The sequence below is a fragment of the Hyla sarda genome, chromosome 1 (genome assembly GCF_029499605.1).
Source record: "Hyla sarda isolate aHylSar1 chromosome 1, aHylSar1.hap1, whole genome shotgun sequence".
In the NCBI taxonomy this organism is placed as follows: domain Eukaryota; kingdom Metazoa; phylum Chordata; class Amphibia; order Anura; family Hylidae; genus Hyla; species Hyla sarda.
In genome coordinates this window covers 224,845,254-224,868,758 of record NC_079189.1, presented here as the reverse complement: position 1 = coordinate 224,868,758, position 23,505 = coordinate 224,845,254, and the positions used below count along the sequence as shown (strand labels likewise).

General features: G+C 44.1%; 1 protein-coding gene and 1 long non-coding RNA gene across 6 annotated transcripts in view; both read right to left on the bottom strand.

Moving 5' to 3' along the window:
- Nucleotides 1-5,922: 5,922 nt before the first annotated feature.
- On the bottom strand, nt 5,923-10,958 carry LOC130365134 (uncharacterized). The gene is made up of 3 exons (XR_008891896.1): nt 10,776-10,958; nt 6,320-6,374; nt 5,923-6,002 (listed from the first exon to the last, which is right to left on the bottom strand). It is a non-coding gene; the product is annotated as an uncharacterized LOC130365134 (long non-coding RNA).
- A 5,828-nt stretch (nt 10,959-16,786) lies between these two features.
- Nucleotides 16,787-23,505, bottom strand: part of LOC130365077 (histone H3-like centromeric protein A) — a 32,916-nt gene continuing 26,197 nt past the window's right edge. For 4 of the 5 annotated variants that reach the window (XM_056568839.1, XM_056568838.1, XM_056568836.1 and 1 more), the window contains exons 3-5: nt 21,137-21,273; nt 20,976-21,053; nt 16,788-17,203 (exon numbers count right to left, since the gene is read on the bottom strand). In XM_056568839.1, the coding sequence (XP_056424814.1) occupies nt 17,069-17,203; nt 20,976-21,053; nt 21,137-21,273 (350 nt within the window). In that variant the 3' untranslated portion in view covers nt 16,788-17,068. Of the gene's footprint in view, nt 17,204-20,975; nt 21,054-21,136; nt 21,274-23,505 lie in introns of all 5 variants that reach the window. The other variant, XM_056568835.1, reaches the window with a different exon arrangement.

Genomic DNA, 23,505 nt, shown 5'->3' with positions numbered 1-23,505 from the left:
TTGTGGAGCTGGAGAAGGTGCAGAGACGCACGACTAAACTAATAAGGGGCATGGAACATTTTAGCTATGAGGAAAGATTAAAGCAATGATGTTTATTTAGTCTTCAGAAGAGATGTTTAACAGGATATGATCAAGTTATTTAAGTATATAAATGGTCCATACAAAAAATATGGGAAGAAACTGTTTCAAGTAAAACCCCCTTAACCTGTCGGGGACGAAGGGCGTATGCATACGCCCTTGCGTCCTGGTACTTAAGGACGAAGGGCGTATCCATACGCCCGTGGGAATTTCGGTCCCCGCGGCGCGCTGGGTGGGGACCGGACCGGGGTGACTGCTGATATCGCAAATGCCCAGGGGGGGTCATTAGACCCCCCCCCATGTCGGCGATCGGCGAAAATCGCAAGTGAATTCACACTTGCAATTTGTGCCGATTCCAGGTCATACGGGTCTATGGTGACCTGATGACCCGGAATATAAGGGGGATCGTGGTTGTCTAAGACACCTACGATCCCCCTGAAGGGATAGGAGTGAGGTGGCAGGGGTGCCACCCCTCCTATCCCTGCTATTGGTTGTCTAGACGTGACCACCAATAGCAGATCGGGGGCGGGGGGTTAACTTTCGTTTTCCCCATCCTGCCAACCCACAATAGGCGGGGCAGAACAGGGAACCGAAAGGGACCGGCGCCGAAGTCCACTTACCTGTCCGGAGGCTGCGGGCGACGGTGATAGAAGGGGGGCAACGTCGTGCGAAGCCGGCTCCCTGGATCCTACGGAAGCCGGTAAGTTGCCTAGCAACATCTGGAGGGCTACAGTCTGAGACCATTATACAGTGGTCTCTTACCTGTAGCCCTCCAGATGTTGCAAAACTACAACTCCTAGCATGCCCAAACAGCTGTTTGCTGTCTGGGCATGCTGGGATTTGTAGTTTTGCAACATCTGGAGGGTCACAGTTTGGAGATCGCTGCAGTGGTCTATAAACTGTAGCCCTCCAGATGTTGCAAAACTGCAAATCCCAGCATGCCCTTCGGCGATCAGTACATGCTGGGAGTTGTAGTTTGGCAACAGTTGGAGGCACAATGGTTGGAAAATACTGAGTTAGGTAACAGAACCTAACTGAAGGTTTTCCAAACAATGTGCCTCCAGCTGTTGCAAAAGTACAACTCCGAGCATGCACGGTCTGTCAGTACATGCTGGGAGTTGTAGTTTTGAAACAGCTGGAGGTTTGCCCCCCCCCCATGTGAACGTACAGGGTACATTCACACGGGCAGGTTTACAGTAAGTTGCCTGCTTCAAGTTTGAGCTGCGGCAAACTCCTAGCGGGAAACTCTACGTAACACGCCAGTGCGAATGTACCCTAAAAACACTACACTACACTAACACATAATAAAGGGTAAAAACAACATATACACCCCCTTACACTGTCACCCCCCCCCCCCCCCCCCCCAATAAAAATGAAAAATGTATTGTACGGCAGTGTTTCCAAAATGGAGCCTCCAGCTAAACAGAACAAAGCAAAACAACAACTCCCAGCATTTCTGGACAGCCACTGACTGTCCAGGCATGCTGGGAGTTTAGCAACAGCTGGAGGCACCCTGTTTGGGAATCACTGGCGTAGAATACCCCTATGTCTACCCCTATGCAATCCCTAATTTAGTCCTCAAATGCGCATGGCGCTCTCTCATTTTGGAGCCCTGTCTTATTTCAAGGAAACAGAAATTTCACTACAAATTTTGGGGGGCTTTTTCTCCTTTTACCCCTTATGAAAAGGAAAAGTTGGGGGTTACACCAGCCTGTTAGTGTAAAATGTTTTATTTTTTTTACACTAACATGCTGGTGTTGCCCCATACTTTTTATTTTCACAAGCAGTAAAAGGAAAAAACGACCCCCAAAATTTGTAATGCAATTTCTCCTGAGTACGGAAATACTCCATATGTGGGCGTAAAATGCTCTGTGGACGCACAACAAGGCTCAGGAGTGAGAGCGCACCATGTACATTTGAGGCCTAAATTGGTGATTTGCACAGGGGTGGCTGATTTTACAGCGGTTCTGACATAAACGCAAAAAAATACATACCCACATGTGACCCCATTTTTGAAACTACACCCCTCACGGAACGTAACAAGGGGTATAGTGAGCCTTAACACCCCACAGGTGTTTGATGAATTTTCATTAAAATTGGATGGGAAAATGAAAAAAAAAAAATTTCACTAAAATGCTGGTGTTACCCTAAATTTTTCATGTTCACAAGGGAAAATAGGAAAAAAGCCCCCCAAAATTTGTAACCCCATTTCTTCTGAGTAAGAAAATACCACATATGTGGATGTAAAGTGCTCTGTGGGTGCACTACAATGCTCAGAAGAGAAGGAGCGCCATTGGGATTTTGAAGAGAAAATTTGTCCGGAATTGAAGGCCATGTGTGATTACAAACCCCCATAGTGCCAGAACAATGGACCCCCCCCCCCCAAAATGTGACCCCATTTTGGTAACTACACCCCTCACATAATGTATTAAAGGGTGCAGTGAGCATTTACGCCCCACAGGTGTCTGACAGATTTATGGAACAGTGGTCCGTGAAAATGAAAATTTTTGTTTTCATTTGCACGACCCACTGTTCCAAAGATCTGTCAAATGCCAGTGGGGTGTAAATACTCACTGCACCCCTTATTAAATTCTGTGAGGGGTGTAGTTTCCAAAATGGGATCACATGTTGGGGGTCCACTGTTCTGGTACTACGGGGGGCTTTGTAAACGTACATGGCCCCTGACTTCCATTCCAAACAAATTCTCTCTCCAAAAGCTCAATGGCGCTCCTTCTCTTCTGAGCATTGTAGTTCGCCCACAGAGCATTTTAGGTCCTTACATGGGGTATTTCCATACTCAGAAGAGATGAGGTTACAAATTTTGGGGGGCATTTTCTCCCATTATCCTTTGTAAAAATTGTAAATTTGGGGGAAAAACTGCACTTTAGTGAAAAATTTTTTTTTTCATTTACACATCCGATTTTAATGAAAAGTCGTCAAACACCTGTGGGGTGTTAAGGCTAACTGTACCCCTTGTTACGTGCCTTGAGTAGTTTCCAAAATGGTATGCCATGTGGGGTTTTCTGCTGTTCTGGCACCATAGGGGCTTTCTAAATGTGACATGCCCCCCCAAAAACCATTTCAGCAAAATTCCCTTTCCAAAATCCCATTGTCGCTCCTTCCCTTCAGAGCCCTCTACTGCGCCCGCCGAACACTTGACATACACATATGAGGTATTTCCTTACTCGAGAGAAATTGGGTTACACATTTTGGGGGGCTTTTTCTTCTATTACCACTTCAAAAATTCAAAACTGAGTCTACAAGAACATGCGAGTGTAAAAGAGTGTATGAAGATTTTGAATTTTCTCCTTCACTTTGCTGGTATTCCTCTGAAACACCTACAGGGTTAACACACTTACTGAATTTCATTTTGGATACTTTGATGGGTGCAGTTTTCATAATTGGGTCATTTATGGGGTATTTCTAATATGAAGGCCCTTCAAATCCACTTGAAAACTGAACTGGTCCCTGAAAAATTCTGATTTTGAAAATTTTGTGAAAAATTGGAAAATTGCTGCTGAACTTTGAAGCCCTCTGATGTCTTCCAAAAGTAAAAACATGTCAACTTTATGATGCAAATATAAAGTAGACATATTGTATATGCGAATCAATATATAATTTATTTGGAATGTCTATTTTCCTTACAAGCAGAGAGCTTCAAAGTTAGAAAAATGCAACATTTTAAAATTTTTCAGCAAATTTTTGAATTTTTCACCAAGAAATGATGCAAGCATTGACGAAAATTTACCACTACCATAAATCTTGTAATCAAATTTATGACTAAAAGCATCTCAGAGTTATTAATGCTTAAAGTGACAGTGGTCAGAATTGCAAAAAAATGCTCCCGTCCTTAGGGTCATAATGGGCTTTGTCCCCAAGGGGTTAAAAGACACTCACTCCGCCTGAAGAAAAAAAAAAGGTTTAATCTCAAGGGGTGATCAAAAGAACTATGAATGTATATAACATTCTGCCTCAGGAACTGGTCACAGCAGGAAACATGAAGGGCTTCAAAACAGGGTTAGATACATTCTTACAACAAAATAATATTAATGCATATGCAGAAACATAACATCCCCTTCGCATCATCCACCCATTCCTCTGCCCTTCACCTCCTTGGTTGAACTTGATGGACATATGTATTTTTTCAACCATACTAACTATGTAAGTGCAGCCCTGGTGGCTCAGTTTGTAGTATTCTATAGTATTATTACTCTGTTGCTAATTGTAGGTAGTATTGGTTACGTTAGCATTGTGAGCTAATCAGTTGTGTTTTTAATTCACTCACACTTTGTCATTTGAAATACCTAATAAGTTAGTATTAATTCCACAGGGTATTTGTGGAATTTTGTCCCTGGAAATCTTTGGTGCCTCCAGCTGAGAAAGCCAGACCTTAAAAGATCAGGCTATATTAATTTCAGCATTGGGTTTAAAAACAGCAGTACATACTTCTTATATAATCTTATTCTAAAAAATTTTCCTAAGAGCCCAAGAGACTAACAACTTCCTGTCAAGATTTTTCCACCATTACTTCAGATCTTTATTATTCTCTTAGGAAAATAAAGTCCACAATCTTCTGGAAGCTTCCACTTAAAAAAAAAAAAACACACAGACATGAGTTATAGCACAAGACAAGCCCCATAGACTTACAACGGAGCCCATCTCCTGCAGCACCACCAGGTGACGTGGAGCTCAGGGAGGCTGCCATACAGCCTGGAGCAGAGCCCAGTGCAGAAAAGATGAGGAGCGCAGCCTGGAGCTGATGAGTGTAAACTGTACAATTCTTCATGCGCTGCAGCCGTGACATTGTCCCCTGCTCTGTGTGTTCCCTACAAAAAATAAAAAAATGTCTCTAAGACCCCATAACCCCTCCCACTATATAATTCTCAAAAGCTAATTGGGATTAATGCCAAGTCAGAATTCTCCCCAGAAGGGAAGAAAACCCATCTGCAGACAACTGTTTCGGGGTGCTTGCCCCTCGTCAGTACAGAGCATGGTGGTCTGTCTTGGCTTGAGGATGAGAGACCTGTAGCGACTAGCTAAAAGGGACAAGTATTTTCCTCAGGCAGAGGCACCACTCTTACCCAGAAAGCCCGCGGAGTGCTAATGGCCTTTTTGAATCTCTGTTTTACACCAGAAGTGGTGCCTCTCCCTGAGGAAAATACTCGTCCCTTTTAGATAGATATATATATATATATATATATATATGTATGTATGTATGTATAGTAAATTTGAGTAGCCGTATTAGTCCAGTGATGCACATGATTCATCCTTTCGTTGAGTTTCTTGCTGGTTTCACCAATGTAGCATCCCATGTCACACTTGGTGCATTGTAACATGTAGACCACATTTGGGGATGTGCAGGAGTATAGTACCCTAATATGTCTTGTTGTTGTGGGTGGCTTCCATCTTGGTGCTGATATGTTGGTTGGCAGAGTTTACAGTGAGGTTTGGTGCAGGGTTTGGTCCCAATGTCTGTGTCTGTTCTTTCTTTGAAGATTTCTTTTAGCATCTTATCTTCCGCCAATATTGGCTGCAGGTCCTTGACAACTTTGCGTATTTCTTCAAGGGCCGGATTGTATGTGGCTACCAGTGGTACGCGTGGTGATGGTTGTATCTCTCTGTATTGTAGCAGGTGTTTTTTTGTTTAAATTGTGAATTTGTGAAAGTGGAGAAGATGACAAGGAATGAACTCCTCTATGGTGGGTTGGAGAAACCAATAAAGACCATAGGCGGACAACATCACCAAGATCGAAAGTTTGTGTTCTCCTTTAACAATTCACAAATGAATGAAAAAATCCGGGGCGCCATTTTACAGCATTGGCACATCCTACAAAGTGATAGTGACCTGAAGACAGTGACACGACAGTGACCCATCATCACCTATCGTAAGGATCGCACCATAGGTGATCATCTTAAAACTGTAGCTGCAAGGTGAAAAGAAGAGAAGAAGAATAACTGGTTTAGCGAAATTACCCCTGAAGGAAATTACAAGTGCAGGAACTGCAGCCTATGTAAATATAATGAATGCGCTACCATTCTTAATTTAGGAGGAATAAGACATAAGGTCAACCAACTTATTACCTGTAAAACTTCTTATGTCGTCTATTATATTGTCTGCCCTTGCTCCCGCTTCTATATAGGTAAGACGATTAGACCCCTATATATCAGAATACGAGAGCATAGAAATACCCTCAAGAAAGGAACTGGAGTGCCCCGTCTGGCTGAGCACCTAGTTACTCACCCCAATAACGATGTTAATGTCTTACGCTTTGGCGGGCTAGAAGTGGTTAATACACCTAAAAGAGGAGGAAACAAAAATGTCCTATTGTTACAAAGAGAAGCTAAATGGATCTTGCGCTGTGACGCACAAGGACCAATAGGTTTTAATGACCGGTTGGATCTATCACCCTTTTTATATAACATCTAGATAATACTTTATATCACTTAAGTAATCTTTTCTTACTCATATAGCTCTTACACTAGCATTGAGATAAGATGGCCAGATATGCACTGGTCCATATCGTTTTTTAACACACTTACCAGGTTTTGTTTTTCACCCTATCCATAGTTTAGTTTACTGGTTCCTATGGTTACTCCCACAGAGCACATACGTATAAATAAGGAGATGTAATGACGCAAACTAGAGGCCGGATGAAGTGGGTTAATCCCACGAAACTACCGGTGTAGCCTCCGAGCGCTCCTAGAAGACGCCGACTTCAGCCATGTCCCCGGACTCCATGGATTAACCACCGAAGCCTAGCGGTGAGTACATACTACTTTCCTTCATACACTATTGCTTTTCCTTCTGTCCAAATGATGAAAATATCATCAATGTAACGGTAGTATCTGTAGGGATTGTGAAGTTGTGTGTCTAGAAATCGTTGCTCAAGGTCAGCCATGAATAGGTTGGCATATTGTGGTGCCATCAAGGTCCCCATTGCAGTGCCCATCATTTGTAGCTATATGTCACTGTTGAAACTGAAGTAGTTGTGTGTTAGGATGAATTCTATAGTTTAGTGATGACTCCAGGGCTGTATTTCCGGTTGTGGGTTTGGGATGAGAGGAACAGGGACAAGGCATCAATTCCATCTCTGTGTGGGATGTTGCTGTACAGGGATTCTACATCCATTGTTACTAATATGGAGTTGGCAGGCAAGATTGTAATCTGATTGAGTTTGTTAAGAAAGTCAGTGGTGTCCTGTATGAAGCTGCTGGTGTTTTTGACAAAGGGCTTTAATAGGTTTTCTACTAAGCCAGAGATTTGTTCCGTTAATGTGTCCATACCTGTTATTATTGGTCTGCCTGGGTTCCCAGTTTTGTGGATTTTTGCAAGCATGTAGAATGTCCCTGTTATGGGATTTGTGGGTATGAGTGTCTCTAATCCTTTCTGTGACTCTTTTGGGAAGGATTCGATCAATTTCTTCAATTCCAGAGTGTATTCCTTGGTGGGGTCTTCAGTCAGTTTCTTGTAGTATGTAGTGTCTGACAATTGTCTGTTTCCCTATTTGATGTAATCCTCAGTGTTCATTATCACCACTGCTCCTCCCTTGTCTGCTGGTTTGATTGTTATGGTTTGATTATTCCTTAAGTTTTTGATGGCGTCTGTTTCTAGTTAAGAGAGATTGTAGTTGGTTTAATAATGGTGTTTTTTGACCAAGGATGCTGTTCTTAATCTGAAACTTGCAATTTAGTGGTCCAGTTTGCTGTTGCATCCTGGTGATGGAGTAAAATCAGAATTCTTTTTCTTGATACAGTGGTCCCTCAATATATACGATGGTAATCCATTCCAAATGAACCATCGTTTGTTGAAACCATCGTATGTTGAGGGATCCGTGCAATGTAAAGTATAGGAAGTTGTACTCACCTGTCCCCGCCGGTCCGGACCATGACCACTCGTCACCACTGCCCTGGATGTCGCCCTCCATCGCTGTTGCCGCGTCCCTGACGCTCCGGACGTCTCTACTTCTCCGGGATCGTCACTCTCACGTTGCCGGCATCATGTCACTACGCACGCCGCTCCTATTGGATGACGGGACGGCGTGTGTGGCGATGTGATGACGACGATGGAGAGCGCCGGCGATGCAGGGGATCGTGAAGAAGACAGGTAGGAGACCATCACCGGAGCACATGCTGTACCGTAAACGGCTATCCGGCGGCAGCTGAAGAAGTCAGCGCTGCCGGGAAGCCGTTTATGCGATAGCCCCGACATACAAAAGCATCGTATGTTGATGCTGCCTTCAACATGCGATGGCCTCTGAGAGGCCATCGCATGTTGAAATTATCGTATATCGGGGCCATCATAGGTCGGGGGTCACTGTATTGTAATCCAGGGTTGTTGTAGTACTGTCCTCTTTCTTATGAAAGTACTCTTTTAGTCGTAATCTCCTAAAGAATACTTCCAAGTCTGAGTATAGTTTGAGGTCATCCAGTTTAGTGCTTGGACAGAATGATAGTCCTTTAGAGAGAACAGATCTCTCAGATTTGGATAGTTCATAATCGGAAATATTTATAATCCCTGTGTTGTCTGTATTGTTGTCAGGAGTAGTAGTCATATTGTTGTCAGGAGTAGTGGTCCTATTGTTGTCAGGAGTGGTGGTGCTCATATCGTTGTCAGGAGTAATGGTGAGGTCATCGGTTGTTTCAGGTATTCCATTGCTTGTAATGATCCTGGTTTCTCTCTCTGCCTGGTGTTGGTTGAAATTTTGAGAGAGTTTTTTATTTTTCTTCATGAAGAGTTCTCTTTTCTGTTTTCTATTGAAGTATTGTATATCCTTTTCCACTTGTTCAGCCATATGTTGATGCGTTTCCCATAGATCCTGAAAGAGGGGATGTTTTAAATGTTTGATGTCTTCTCTTTTCTTGTACAGTTGGTGGATTAGATGATTCCTCAGTTTTCCCCTGGTGCGTTTGCAGAGTTCTTCGGCATATTGTGTGTTATGCGTTGTTGCCACTGGATTTTTGATCTTTTTTATCTTGCTGCAAGAGAAGACATCCCTAAAGGACTAATTATCAAAAATCCAGTGGCAACAACGCATAACTCACAATATGCTGAAGACCTCTGCAAACGCACCAGGGAAAAACTGAGGAATCATCTAATCCACCAACTGTACAAGAAAAGATAACGGGAGCTCAGGCCTCTCGCTGCGACTCGCCCCTAGTCTGCTGCGACCTCTGCTTGAAGTATTTAGGACTCTGCCACTCCTCTCTGCATGTCCTGGCACTTCTCTGCCTGACATGCTTAGTGCGTATATGAGGGTATTACAATATGCTTCACTACTCTTTAAACAGCATTTGTCTAGAACAGCAGCAGATTATTACTTTTGGCTGTCCTTTCACAGTATGTAGGTCCTTGACAGATTAACAGGTACAAAATGGTACACTACTTAGATGTACGTATGTGGTATGCACATCTGTTCATCTTTCTGGCACCAGTTGATTTAAAATGCTTTCCACCGAAGTACCCCTTTAAGCCTAATGATCCATAGGGCTTCTATCCAAAGCAAGTACCTATGCCGATCCTCACCTAGAGGAACACTGTCTGTCCCATTCTAGACCTGCAAAATTAAAACCCACCCATTCAGCTATTTGGGAAACGGGGGGGGGGGAACCATTGCCTGTCCAAAGAGAATAGAGATGTTCTCTTATTCGTATGCATAGTTTTCATTTAGTTTTACCAACATAAAAAAAACATGCACAAACAGATTAGACAGTAAATAACATGGGTAGATTTGCATGTAATGAAGTGGTTTAGGAAAATGTTCACTCCTCCCAGGAAAAAAAAATCCTCTTTGCTAAATTATACTGACAATAATTACAGTCACTGCATGGACAGTTAACCATGGGCAGTGGCGTTGCTAGGGTTGGTGTCACCCGGTGCGGTAGAAAATGGTGTCACCCCCATACCTACCCCCTCCCCCCAGTAAGTTTTTAGCCTGTTGTGACAGACACCAGTGGTGTAGCGCATTGTGAGAAATTCCAGTATAATAATCAGATATACCAGTTGCCACAGAATAGGAAAATGTTAAAGAAGTTTTCACCATTTAAATATACAGCTCCCAGAATTACTTAAAGGGGTACTCCACTGAAAAACATTAACTTTTATATCAACTGGTGCCAGAAAGTTAAACAGATTTTTAAATTACTTCTATTTAAAATCTTAATACTTACAGTACTTATAAGTTGGTGTATGCTCCACAGGAAGTTGTGTAGTTCTTTCCAATCTGACCACAGTGCTATTTGCTGACACCTCTGTCCATGTCAGGAACTGTCCAGAGCAGGATAGGTTTGCTATGGGGATTTGCTCCTACTATGGACAGTTCTTGACATGGACAGAGGTGTCAGCAAAGAGCACTGTGGTCAGACAGAAAAGAAATTAAAAAAGAAAATATCTTCCTGTGAATCACTTATACAGCAGCTAATAAGTACTGGAAGGATTAAGATTTTTAAATAGAAGTAATTTACAAATCTGTTTAACTTTGTAGCACCAGTTAATTAAAAAAAAATGTTTTCTAGTAGAGTATCCCTTTGAGCAGTGGTGAGGTTAAGCTGGGAGTTGTAGTTTCACTGACCATAACTGTAGAACTGACAAGCGACTACAGCTCTGATAGGACATAGTGAGGAGAATGTACAATGATATCAGTGACTACAGGTGACGTCTTCTCTATAGTCTTCCCTTATCTAATTCAGATGGTACATACCGCCTGGTCCAGCTAAAACTTCTGTCTGTAGAATGTGACGCCCAGACGTCTCCTCACTATGTCAGCGGATTCTCATCCTCTATATGAAAACAATAATTATTATAAACCTGCCAGACACTGTATCCTCTAAATATAATACTACTATACACTATACTCTTTGATTATAAACCTTCCATACACCGTATCCACTGAATATAATACTACCACACACTGTACATTCTGAATATAATACCAACACATACCGTACACTCTGAATATAAATCTGCCACATACTGTACCCCTGAATATACCGCCACACACTGTACCCACTGAATATAATACTACCACACACTGTACATTCTGAATATAATACCAACACATACTGTACAATCTGAATATAAATCTGCCACATACTGTACCCCTGAATATACCGCCACACACTGTACCCACTGAATATAATACTACCACACACTGTACCCTCTGAATATAATACCAACACATACTGTACACTCTGAATATATCACTACCACCCACTGCGCCCTCTGAATATAATACTTAGAGATGAGCAAACTACAGTAAATTCAACTCGTCACAAACTTCTCGGCTCGGCAGTTGATGGCTTTTCCTGCATAAATTAGTTCAGCTTTCCGGTGCTCCCGTGGGCTGGAAAAGGTAGATATTGTCCTAGGAGAATCTTTCCTATGAATGTATCCACCTTTTCCAGCCCACCGGAGCACCGGAAAGCTGAACTAATTTATGCAGGATAAGTCATCAACTGCCGAGCCGAGAAGTTCATGACGAATCGAATTTACTGTAAGTTCGCTCATCTCTAATAATACTACCACAAACTGCGCCCTCTGAATATAATACTACCACAAACTGCGCCCTCTGAATATAATACTGCCACCCACTGCGCCCTCTGAATATAACGTTGCCATACAGTGCACCCTCTGAATATAATACCACAACCGCAGTAACACCCCTCAACATCCGTTAGCTGATGCTATTACCACGGGAGGGGGGTATTGGTGGTGTTGCTAGTGGATGATCGGGGTGCTACTACTGGGGGGGGGGGGTGTTGCTGAAGGATGATGAGGGTGCTACTGGCCATCCCCCCTGGCAGTATCACCCCCATCATCCATCGGCAGGATCATCCTCCTGGCAGGAGCACCGCCATCATCCACCATCAGGATCTGCTGATGGAGGTGCTGCTGCTGGGGGGGGGGGTAGTTGCTGGCGGATGATGAGGGTGCTACTGCCAGGGGGGGAGCATTAGGTAGGCAGCAGTTCCCCCACATTAGGTAGGTAGCAGTTTCCCCACATTAGGTAGCATCTTTTCCCCACATTAGGCAGCATAGATTCCCCACATTTGGTACCAGTTTCCCCACATTAGATAGGTACCAGTTAGCCCACATTAGGTAGCAATTTCCCCACATTAGGTAGCACAGATTCCCCACATTAGGTAGCATAGACTCCGCACATTAGGTAGCATAGACTCCGCACATTAGGTAGCATAGACTCCCCACATTAGGTAGCATAGACTTCCCACATTAGGTAGCATAGACTCCCCACATTAGGCCGCAGGTTCCCTTGCAGTTTCCCCACAATGCGTCAAAGTCTCCCCACACACACACACACACACACACACACACACACAAAAAAAACACATACAACACAGAGAGACACACACACACACAGTCAGAGAGACACACACTCACAGACAGACACACACTCACACACACACAGTCACACACACACAGTCACACAAACACACAGTCACACACAGACACACAGAGTCACACAAACATAGATAGAGACAGACACACACACACTCACCCATCCAGCGCAGCGATCCTTCTCACCGGGCGCAATGCGAGTGACGTAACTGACGTCCCCCTGCGCGGCCATGCGGTGTGACGTCAGGCCGGCGCAGACGTGGGAGCGGAGGCCGGGCACAGTACTAGTGAAGGTGAGGGGGGGCGTGATGACGGACGGGCGCACTGAAAGGGGGGGGTTGTTAACGGACGGGCTCACGGCACACACAGGCGGGGGCGGGGGGGGGGTGCTGACGGATGGGAGGCCGGTCGGGCACATAGGGGGGTGTCAGTGTAGCTGGGGAGGGGGTGTGGGTGCTGCGGAGCGTCTTGGTGTCACCCCATTAGGTTGGTGTCACCCGGTGCGGGCCGTACCCCCCGCACCCGGGTCGCAACGCCACTGACCATGGGTTCATATTTTTTCCTTTATATTAAAAATAGAATCTCCAATATCTGTAGATTTTTCTCCTAATTAATTATCATGTTCAAAAAAGAACCAATTATAAAAATAAAAAAAATTATTAAGAGAAGCAGCAAAAGAGAAAGTAAAATGACTGTTAGTAGGTGTTATTTATTTTCTTAGGTTTTAATAGTTGGTCTAGTTTTTTTCAGTTTTTTCTTAGCTTTTCTAATAGATGGAGGATAACCACACTTTAGTAAGCGCACAGTAAGAGCATCTGCTTGCTCAAGAAAAGTTTTATGATCACTATTAACCCTTTTTAACCTAAGACACTGGCTATAAGGGTTGTTATCTTTTGTGTGTGGTGGATGAGAGCTGTTGTAGTGCAATAGGGAGTTTTTTTTAGATTTATTTGCAGTAACCTGATGTATGTAAAATATTCTCTCAGGCTAGGTTTCCACTTTTTTTTTTTTCCAAAAACGCCCATTCTGCCGAATGGCTTTTTTTGGTGAAAAAACGCAGCGGCCAGATGTTACCTGCAAGTCAATAGGGAACTGCGAAATGCCAAATCCACTTGGCGTTTTTCAGTTTTTTTTTTTTTTTTTATCCTTTTGGCATTTTTGGGCTCCTTGGCAGTTTTTCAAAAACTTAAAAAAAAAAAAAAAAAAAAATATTTCGGTAGTACTACTACTCCCAGCATGGAACACACTGTTCCATTATAGGAGTAGTAGTTACCTGTACTAATTGAAAGATCGCCGGGGCCCGTTGCGATCCTCCTGTATAATGTATAGATGCGGCCGCCGCTCTTCTATGGTCCCTTGCACTGCCGTATATACACCTATTCATATTTCCTGCACAGAGCTGTGATTGGCCAGATGGTTCCAGATAATCACAACTCTGTGGGAAATATGAATATGTGTATATATACGCCAGTGCAGGGGACCATAGAAAAGCAGCCGCCCGTATCTATACATTATACAGGAGGATCACAGCAGGTGTCAGGAGTTACACTCGCTGCGATCTGTCTATTAATGTAGGTACTACAGCTACAGAGCCGGGAGAACAGCTGATGCTGAGCAGTAAATATACATCGTATATCTACTGCCCAGCAAGAACTTACAGTGAGCCTGCAATGTATATACAGTATACACATTGCTGGCTCACTTAACCCCTTGCTGTGCGTTAAGCTAGCCCGGCAAGGAAAGAATTAACTTACACTGCTGGACAGTGTAGATTAACCCTTTGGGCAGTATACACTAAATACAGATATCTATAGATAGCTGTATATAGTGTATACAGAAGACAAAAGAAGTCTCCTTACCTCCCTCTAGTCCCCACTTTTCCGTGTAGCTCCGCCCCCTAGTGATTACATCATTAGGGGCAGAGCTTCAGACAGGAGCCAGGCTGGTTAGTCTAAGGCTCTGTTGACATTGTCCCTTTTGTATAATGTGAACAGACCCTTCTGGCAGTGTCTACCCAGACGGAGACGCCAGCTGTTGCTAAACTAAAACTCCCAGCATGCCCAGACAGCCAAAGGCTGTCTGGGCATGCTGGGAGTTGTAGTTTTGCACCAATTGGAGGCTCCCTGTTTTGGAAGACATTGCATTATGGGCACTCTTCCCTGCGGAGAGCGCAAAAAATGTCCTAACCCATTTTTTTTTTTCCTCTCGTTTCAGATCCGTGTATGCAGAGGATTACGGCGGATTCGATGGATGAACTTGATTTTTTTTATTTTAATAAAAAAGTCTCATTAAAAACAATAGAAGGCAGCTGCATTGAAATTTCCTAGCAGAATTATTGCACCCGGAAATTCCATAGTGTGAATGGGTCTATCTTTTAGATTCGCCTCCAACCAAAAGTATAGTTCCCCCACATTAGGTTGTAGTTCCCCCCACATTAGGTGCAGTATAGTTCCCCCACATTAGGTGCAATATAGTCCCCCCCCCCCCCATTAGGCTGTCAGTATGTTGCCCCACATTACATTGGCAGTATAGTCCCCCACAGGCATACAGCCTCCAGCCATGCAGTATGGCTGGAGGCTGTATGCCTGTGTACTGCCCCACTTCAGTGTTCCGACAGGACCGGAGGATCGGTGGTCAGAACACCGAAGCTGACGCGCCGCTGGTAAACACTTACCAACTGCCAGCGCGTGTCCTTCTTGCTTCTTCTCCGCTCTCCGTTGCCATGGGCACACGCATGGGACGTCAGTGACGTCGCTGCGTGAGCTTGCTCCCGGCGGTCCCCTCGTTTTTAAAGTAAATGCGGGCCGCAGGGACTTAACAGAGGCATCCCTGTGTTCCGAAAGCATCTTTTGGAACACAGGGATGTCCCGAGGCAAAAAACACCCGGCGGGCCGGGTAAATGCGCTCCGCAGGCCGCATGTGGACCCGTTTGAGGACCCCTGGTGTAAAGCATAGAAGAGAAGCAGAACAAAAGCCTAAAAGGCCTCATACAAATCAGACAGGTTTCTACTGAACCGCAGTTTTGAAGAGAGACTGTCCGACCATCTAATGTGTGTAGGGTCCTCCCGACTCTCGGGGGAAGAAAGGATCAGGTATGTTTTAAATATTAAATACTCAATCCTCTTGTTATTAGAGATAAGCTGCTGCTAAACTCCTCTGTTGGCAGCTGTAAACCTTCCCACATAAACACACTCTATTCTGAACACATGAACTCTCAGGCGAGCCAATCGTTCATATGTATGTTGGTATTGGGACAGATGGTTGTCATGTGTATGGTCACCAAAAACCAGGGAGTTCCTCAGTTTTCACATTGCAGATATGAACTATTAGGGGAGGACAAATACCGTATATACTCGAGTATAAGTAGACCCGAATATAAGCCGAGGCCCCTAATTTTACCCCAAAAACCCAGGAAAAGCTATTGACTCGACTATAAGCCTAGGGTGGGAAATACATCATCCCCCCATGTAATCATCCAGACCCCGGTCATCATCCCTCCCCTTCATCATCACCGCTTGTCAATCCCTTCATCAGTGGTCTTCAACCAGCGGACCTCCAGATGTTGCAAAACTACAACTCCCAGCATGCCCAGACAGCCATCGGCTGTCCAGGCATGCTGGGAGTTGTAGTTTTGAAACCTCTGGAGGTCCGCAGGTTGAAGACTATGCGGCCTTTGTCATCATCCAGCCCCCCACCCCACCCCCTTTTGTTTTGTACTCACCTCCCCTTAGGGTGAGCTGGTCCGGGCCATCTATGCTGCAGGGATCGTCCCTCTCCGCGCTTCGGCCCCGGAGTAGTGACGTTGCCTCGACGACGACGCACAAGGACGTTCATGCGCAACGTCCCTGTGAGTCATAGTCAAGGCAACGTCACACACCGGGCCCGAAGCGCAGAGAAGAGGCCCCCCGGGTGAAAATGGACAGCCTGCAACGACTAACCATCCCTACCGGATGGTCCTTGCAGCATAGATGGCCCGGACCAGCTCACCCTAACTTCCCGCCGAGGGGAGGAGAGTCCAAAACAAAAAGGGGGGGGGGCTGGATAGTGACGAAGGCCGCAGTGGTCTTCAACCTGCGGACCTCCAGAGGTTTCAAAACAACAACACCCAGCATGCCCGGACAGCCGATGGCTGTCCGGGCTTACTGGGAGTTGTAGTTTTGCAACCTCTGGAGGTCCGCAGGTTGAAGACCACTGATGAAGGGATTGACAAGGGGATCGATCACTCGAGTATCGAAATCGGCTTATACTCGAGTATATATGGTAAAATACCTCCTGCTCTAATATGACTATGCAGCTAAGCTGAAGTCACTGTTCACAGATGTATCCTAACCAAACAGAGCTGAAACGGTAAGTATGAAAACCATAAATTCCTTTAATAATATTATATAATACAACAATGTTCAGATAAAATGAAGAGATAAAAAGTATGAATGTTTTAAGACTGAATATTTGGGGTAATAACATGAGGCAAGAAGGCCATTAAATGCTTAGAGAAACGCTGCAAGGTGTCACAGATCTTCAATGTAACTACCTTCCGGAGGAGGCACTAAAGCCAAAATTCCTAACTTTGCAAGAAAACATCCCTGTTAACATTAAAGTCTATAAAATTTTAATAAAACATAACTTGTTCAAAAAGCATTATCCAAGTCCTTCCTGGATGCCCCGGATTCTTCTTGCAAGCTGTATATCCTCCTTATGGAGAGTGACCCTCTTTGCATGGATACTGCAGAGGTAGGAATCTTGAAACAGACGCGTAAGGAAAGCCTCAGATGCCTGTGGATAGAAGGAGACATCAGCACATTAAGTCCTTCTTAAAGCAACAGCATTTCTCCTGTGTAGCCTAATACATCAATAGCCCATTAAATACTATTAGGAGAAAAGCCCACTCCATACACAGCAGGTGTCAGCTGACACACCACCGCCAGCAGCCAAGATCACAGGCTGTTTAATGGGGTTATCCAGGAATAGAAAAACTGGGCTATTATTTTCCAAAACACCTGTCCTTAGTTTGTATTGCGTTATTACAACTTGGCTCCATTTACTTCAATGTAACTGGGTTGCAGTTTTATTAATCCTGGGTAACCCCTATAACACCCTAGAGGATGTAGGTAATAGCAACTGCAGCATATGGGTGGTAACAGACAGGGGAGGGGCCTGCATCACCCAATCACAGGTTGCTGTTGGGTTGTCATCAAAGCAAAGGGACCTAGTAAAGACCTCCAGGTCTGCCATGACTGTACAAAAAATACCCAGCAACAGAATAGCTTTTTTGGTCACCTCTGCTCCAAAATCACTAGGATTAAAAATTGTAAAAACCGCTGTATCGCTGTAATCATACTTACCCACAGAATAAAGTTAGGGCTTGTTCGCATTAATGTCAGTCCCCGTTAATTCATACCGTTCTCTAATCCGTTCAAGCCTTTTGCAAATGGCTGTAAATGAATCCCATTGATGTCAATGGGATTTTTTTTACAGTACTTCACAAGCAGTTTGGCAACAGTTTGGCTCCTAATCCATTATTTTTGAATCCGTTATTTTAAAAAGACATTGCAAGAAGTATTTGTTTACCTGTCAAAAATAACGGAATGGAAACGGATATTATAAATTTAACACTGAAGTCTATGGCAAAAGGATGAGCCTTTAATGTCATGCCTTTGCACCCGTTATTTAATTTCTGTTTTTGAACAGTTATTACTTCTGAACATGCTCAGAAGAGGTGACATTAGCAGACTCCTGCAATGCTGCGGGACTACTACTATTCCCATCATTGAACAGACTTATCCATGATAGGAGTAATAGTTCCCTGGCTGCCGGAGTCTGCAGGCAGCTGGGGAGAATACTGTAGTGCTTATACTACCCCTATCATGGAACAGAGTCTGTTCCATGTTGGGGTTGTAGTACAGGGGCTTAGGGATTGATCGCATCGGGTCTCACTTCTGAGACCCAATGCGATCAAAAGCTATTAACCAGGGGAGCGGGTGGCATGCTCCGCTCCCCTGCGATGTATTTACTGTGTTTTGTACATTCATTTTCAAATTCCCCACCAGGAGCCTTTTCACTACATTGGCACAGAGTGGCCATTCAGGTCTCCCGGCAAGGTTTTTAACCCCTTAAGGACTCAGGGTTTTTCCGTTTTTGCACTTTCGTTTTTTCCTCCTTACCTTTTAAAAATCATAACCCTTTCAATTTTCCACCTAAAAATCCATATTATGGCTTATTTTTTGCGTCGCCAATTCTACTTTGCAGTGACATTAGTCATTTTACCCAAAAATGTACGGCGAAACGGAAAAAAAAATCATTGTGCGACAAAATCGAAAAAAAAACGCCATTTTGTAACTTTTGGGGGCTTCCGTTTCTACGCAGTGCATATTTCGGTAAAAATTACACCTTATCATTATTCTGTAGGTCCATACGGTTAAAATGATACCCTACTTATAAAGGTTTGATTTTGTCGCACTTCTGGAAAAAATCATAACTACATGCAGGAAAATTTATACGTTTAAAAAGGTCATCTTCTGACCCCTATAACTTTTTTATTTTTCCACGTACGGGGCGGTATGAGGGCTCATTTTTTGCGCCGTGATCTGAAGTTTTTATCGGTATGATTTTTGTTTTTATCGGACTTTTTGATCATTTTTTAATGTTATAAAAAATGACCAAAATACGCTTTTTTGGACTTTGGAATTTTTTTGCGCGTACGTCATTGACCGTACGGCTTAATTAATTACATATTTTTAAAGTTCGGACATTTACGCACGCGGCGATACCACATATGTTTTATTTATTTTATTTTTTTACACTTTTATTTTTTTATGGGAAAAGGGGGGTGATTCAAACTTTTATTAGGGAAGGGGTTGAATGACCTTTATTAACACTTTTTTTTTACTTTTTTTTTGCAGTGTTATAGGTCCCATAGGGACCTATAACACTGCACACACTGATCTCCTATGCTGATCACTGGAGTGTATTAACACGCCTGTGATCAGCATTATCGGCGCTTGACTGCTCCTGCCTGGATCTCAGGCACGGAGCAGTCATTCGTCGATCGGACACCGAGGAGGCAGGTAAGAGCCCACCCGGTGTCCGATCAGCTGTTCGGGACGCCGCGATTTCACCGCGGCGGTCCCGAACAGCCCGACTGAGCAGCCGGGATACTTTCAGTTTCACTTTAGAAGCGGCGGTCAGCTTTGACTGCCGCTTCTAAAGGGTTAATACCGCACATCGCCGCGATCGGCGATGTGTGGTATTAGCCGCGGGTCCCGGCCATTGATTAGCGCCGGGACCGACGCGATATGATGCGGGATCGCGGCGTGATCCCGCTTCATATCGCGGGAGCCGGCGCAGGACATAAATATACGTCCTGCGTCGTTAAGGTCAGTCAGTGAGGATCGACATAGCGCTGCAGGGGCCATATGTATACAGAAGCGCAGAGGGGGGGGGGGGGGGGCAAGACATATAGCGCTATATGTCTGGACCCCCGCAGCGCTTCTATATGTCTTGCTTCCTGCTGTGATATATATCTCTATCTATCTATCTCTTGTAGCCACTGCGTTTCTGTAAACATATGGTCCCCCCACCAGCACTGTGTGTCCAAAGGATTGTATCAGCAGCACATCAGGAAGGCCGGGTCTGCGAGAGTCTGTAGGTGGCTGACTTTTCAAACTAACGGATGAAAAACTGATGTAAAAGGATGGCACTAAATGGCATCCCTTTGCATCAGTAGTATCCTCCGTTTAGGAACAGGGGACTATGGCCATGTGAACCTAGCCTTAGCATGTAATTTCTTTTAATGTGGTAAAGTGCCATTTACTCTTTTGCATCCCACAAATACAAATATTTATACTGTGTATATATTTAGTTTCTTATTAAAATATATATTATAGTTCTTGGAAAGAAGTTCTTTAGCAAAAACTAAAACCATAACATTTGCTGGTATCTTATACTTTTTAACCCTTTCAACCATTTAACAAAGCAACTTACTAATATAATGTTATAAGCCATAGTTATCCCTTGTAAGCTGTGCTGTGGCGTCATGTCACAGGCTCCTAATGCAGAGAGCTCCCCCCTACCTACCGGTCAGTTTGACGAGATCAGTAAAGGGGGGGGGGCTGGTATAACTGCTCATTAGACTTAGGACTTTCAGCATTGAAAGCCTGTGGCATGATGTCACAGCTTACAAGGGAGAGGACATGGCTCAAATGGATGATCTTTGCACTATGGCTAATAACATTATATTAGTAAGTTGTTTCACTATACTTTTTCACACCATACACAGGTTTTTCTTGCTGAATAACCCCTTTGAAGATGGTTGGACAGCTTTTTAAATTCTTTAACCTGTCAATAAAAGTGATCATGTGGGAGGTCGGGCTTCCAGGACTTCTACAGTAGAAAGCAATCCAGTAAAGCATATGGATGTAATAAAAGGGGTCTCCTACTCTGCTCCCTCCCTCTATTATCCCATCCACTGCAAAGTGCAGTTCTGCCTCTTGTTGACCCAGCAAGTCGAAGCATTACATAACTCTTGTAAAAGTGCCAGGATACTGACCTCTTGTAAAGCCATAAGTGCCATGCTTTGCCAGAGGAATGGCACACCACGGGTATACTCCAGGCAAATTTCTCTAACCTGCAATAATGAAAAGATTAAACTTTTAACTCATAGATTATTGAAAATTGGGGGGGGGGGGCGCACAGAACACTTCCACTTACCAGCCTGGCAAATGGAGCTTTCCGGATGAGCAGATCGGTGGTTTTTTGGAACTTTCTTATTTCCATCAGTGCTCTGTTACCTGGGCGATAGCGTCTTGTTGCTTGTGTGCTCTCCCTGCGACTGGTTTCTGGTCTTTCTGTAAAGAAAAAAAAAAAAAAACTTTTAATGTATACAGTCATACAAACCATAGGGGTGTGTTAGGTGTGCCTGAACTGCAATGTATTTAGCTCTTAGCGCATCCTCATAACATGCCTATAGCTATATTACAGTGGCAGCTCACAGCTTTCACTAGAGGTCTGGAGCCTGTCCTCCTGTGCACAAAGGAAGACAGGCTGGAGAGCAGTGGAATAGAGAAGAGGAGCCGGACGGGGGAGCCAGTCATGGCCATAAATGTTACAGAAAAGGATTGCAGTAACACATGTTTTGCTATACACATGTTTATTCCCTTTGTGTGTATTTGAACTAAACCAAAAAAGGGAGAAAAAAAAGCAAACTGGACATAATGTCACACCAAACTCCAAAAAATGGTCTGGACAAAATTATTGGCACCCTTTCAAAATTGTGGATAAATAAGATTGTTTCAAGCATGTGATGCTCCTTTAAACTCAACTGGGGCAAGTAACAGGTGTGGGCAGTATAAACAAATCACACCTGAAAGCAGATAAAAAGGAGAGAAGTTCACTTAGTCTTTGCATTGTGTGTCTGTTTGTGCCACACTAAGTATGGACAACAGAAAGAGAAGAAGAGAACTGTCTGAGGACTTAAGAACCAAAATTGTGAAAAAATATCAACAATCTCAAAGTCCATCTCCAGAGATCTAGATTTGCCTTTGTCCACAGTGCGCACCAATATCAAGAAGTTTGCAACCCATGGCACTATAGCTAATCTCCCTGGGAGTGGATGGAAGAGAAAAATTGATGAAAGGTGTCAATGCAGGATAGTCCGGATGGTGGATAAACAGCCCCAAACAAGTTCCAAAGATATTCAAGCTGTCCTGCAGGCTCAGGGAGCATCAGTGTAATTGTGAACTATCCGTCAACATCTAAAATGAAATGAAACGCTATGGCAGGAGACCCAGGAGAACCCCACTGCTGACACAAACATAAAAAAGCATTTTGTCAAAATAAACTTGAGTAAGCCAAAATCCGTCTTGTTGACAGAGGAGACCAAGATAGATCTTTTTGGTAAAAGGAGATTTTTTTGTACTCACCGTAAAATCTCTTTATCGTAGTTTTCATCTGAAGTGAGGTAATCAGTTTTGTCACAAAGCAGTAGGAGAAGCCAACAAAGAAATAAGTCCGAAGGACCCTAGAAAGGAATACCGGATAACAACCCAAGAACCGGAAAATATAGTCCGGAAAAAAGATGAAGAAATAAGTGGGTGCAGTGTCTCAGATGAGGCTACGAGAAAGATTTTACGGTGAGTACAGAAAAAAAAAAATCTCCTTTTCTCGGTCGCTCTTCATTGGGGGAAACCTTACTGATGGGACGTACCAAAAGCAGTCCCCTAGGGTGGGAAAAACAACCACCAGAGAAAAGGAATCAGTCCCGAGACTGAACTCCTGTGTCCACAAGGCCCGCGGACGAGCCCCCCAGGTCGGAGACACACTAGGCTCAGAAATTGAGCTCCCAGAAGATCTCCCGTCCAAGGAGATGGACTAGGACGCCAAAAAGAAGGGGCCATCCTCTGTAGAGACCCAAGACAACCAGGTCATATAGAGAGACAAGAAACCACAGGAAAAAAATAAAAGAGATGGAATTCTGCTCTGGAGAGGTCCGGTGCATGAGAGCAAAGACCTGAACAGCCACAAACCCAAAAAACCCTGTCCCAGGGGCCCGCAATGAGCACCCAGAAGGCGACAATAGCCGTACTGGTGTAATGCAGATAACCTGAACGACCTCCAACTTAGGAGGACATGGACCCCACGAAGGAAGAAAGGAGCGGCAAACACCCTGAAAAGGGGTTAATCTCGTATACCGGAGAGACCGACAAGAAAACTGGAGACAAAGAGTAACCCGGAAGACGAACCCCTGAAGAGTAAGGAAGACAGACGTCCGCGAAAACTCTCCAGGCGCCAAACTTCCAGGAAGAAGTGAAGGAGTGCAGAACAGAAAGACCGCCCGACTAATGGGATCGTGGAGGAGACTTGGCCGGTTCACAAATGCCCAAGACCTGAACCATCACCATGAAAAGAAGACTGTGTCAGTGCAGTACAATTGAAACGGACAAAAGGGAAGGAAGAACACACCCCTTCCAGGGAGATTGTACAAACTCCTCCAACAGATTAGAGAGCTAAAGCTGCGTGAGCAGCTTTTAGTAGCTAAACAAAAAATAAATAAATAAAAAGCCAGGCTGTAAAAGGGGACA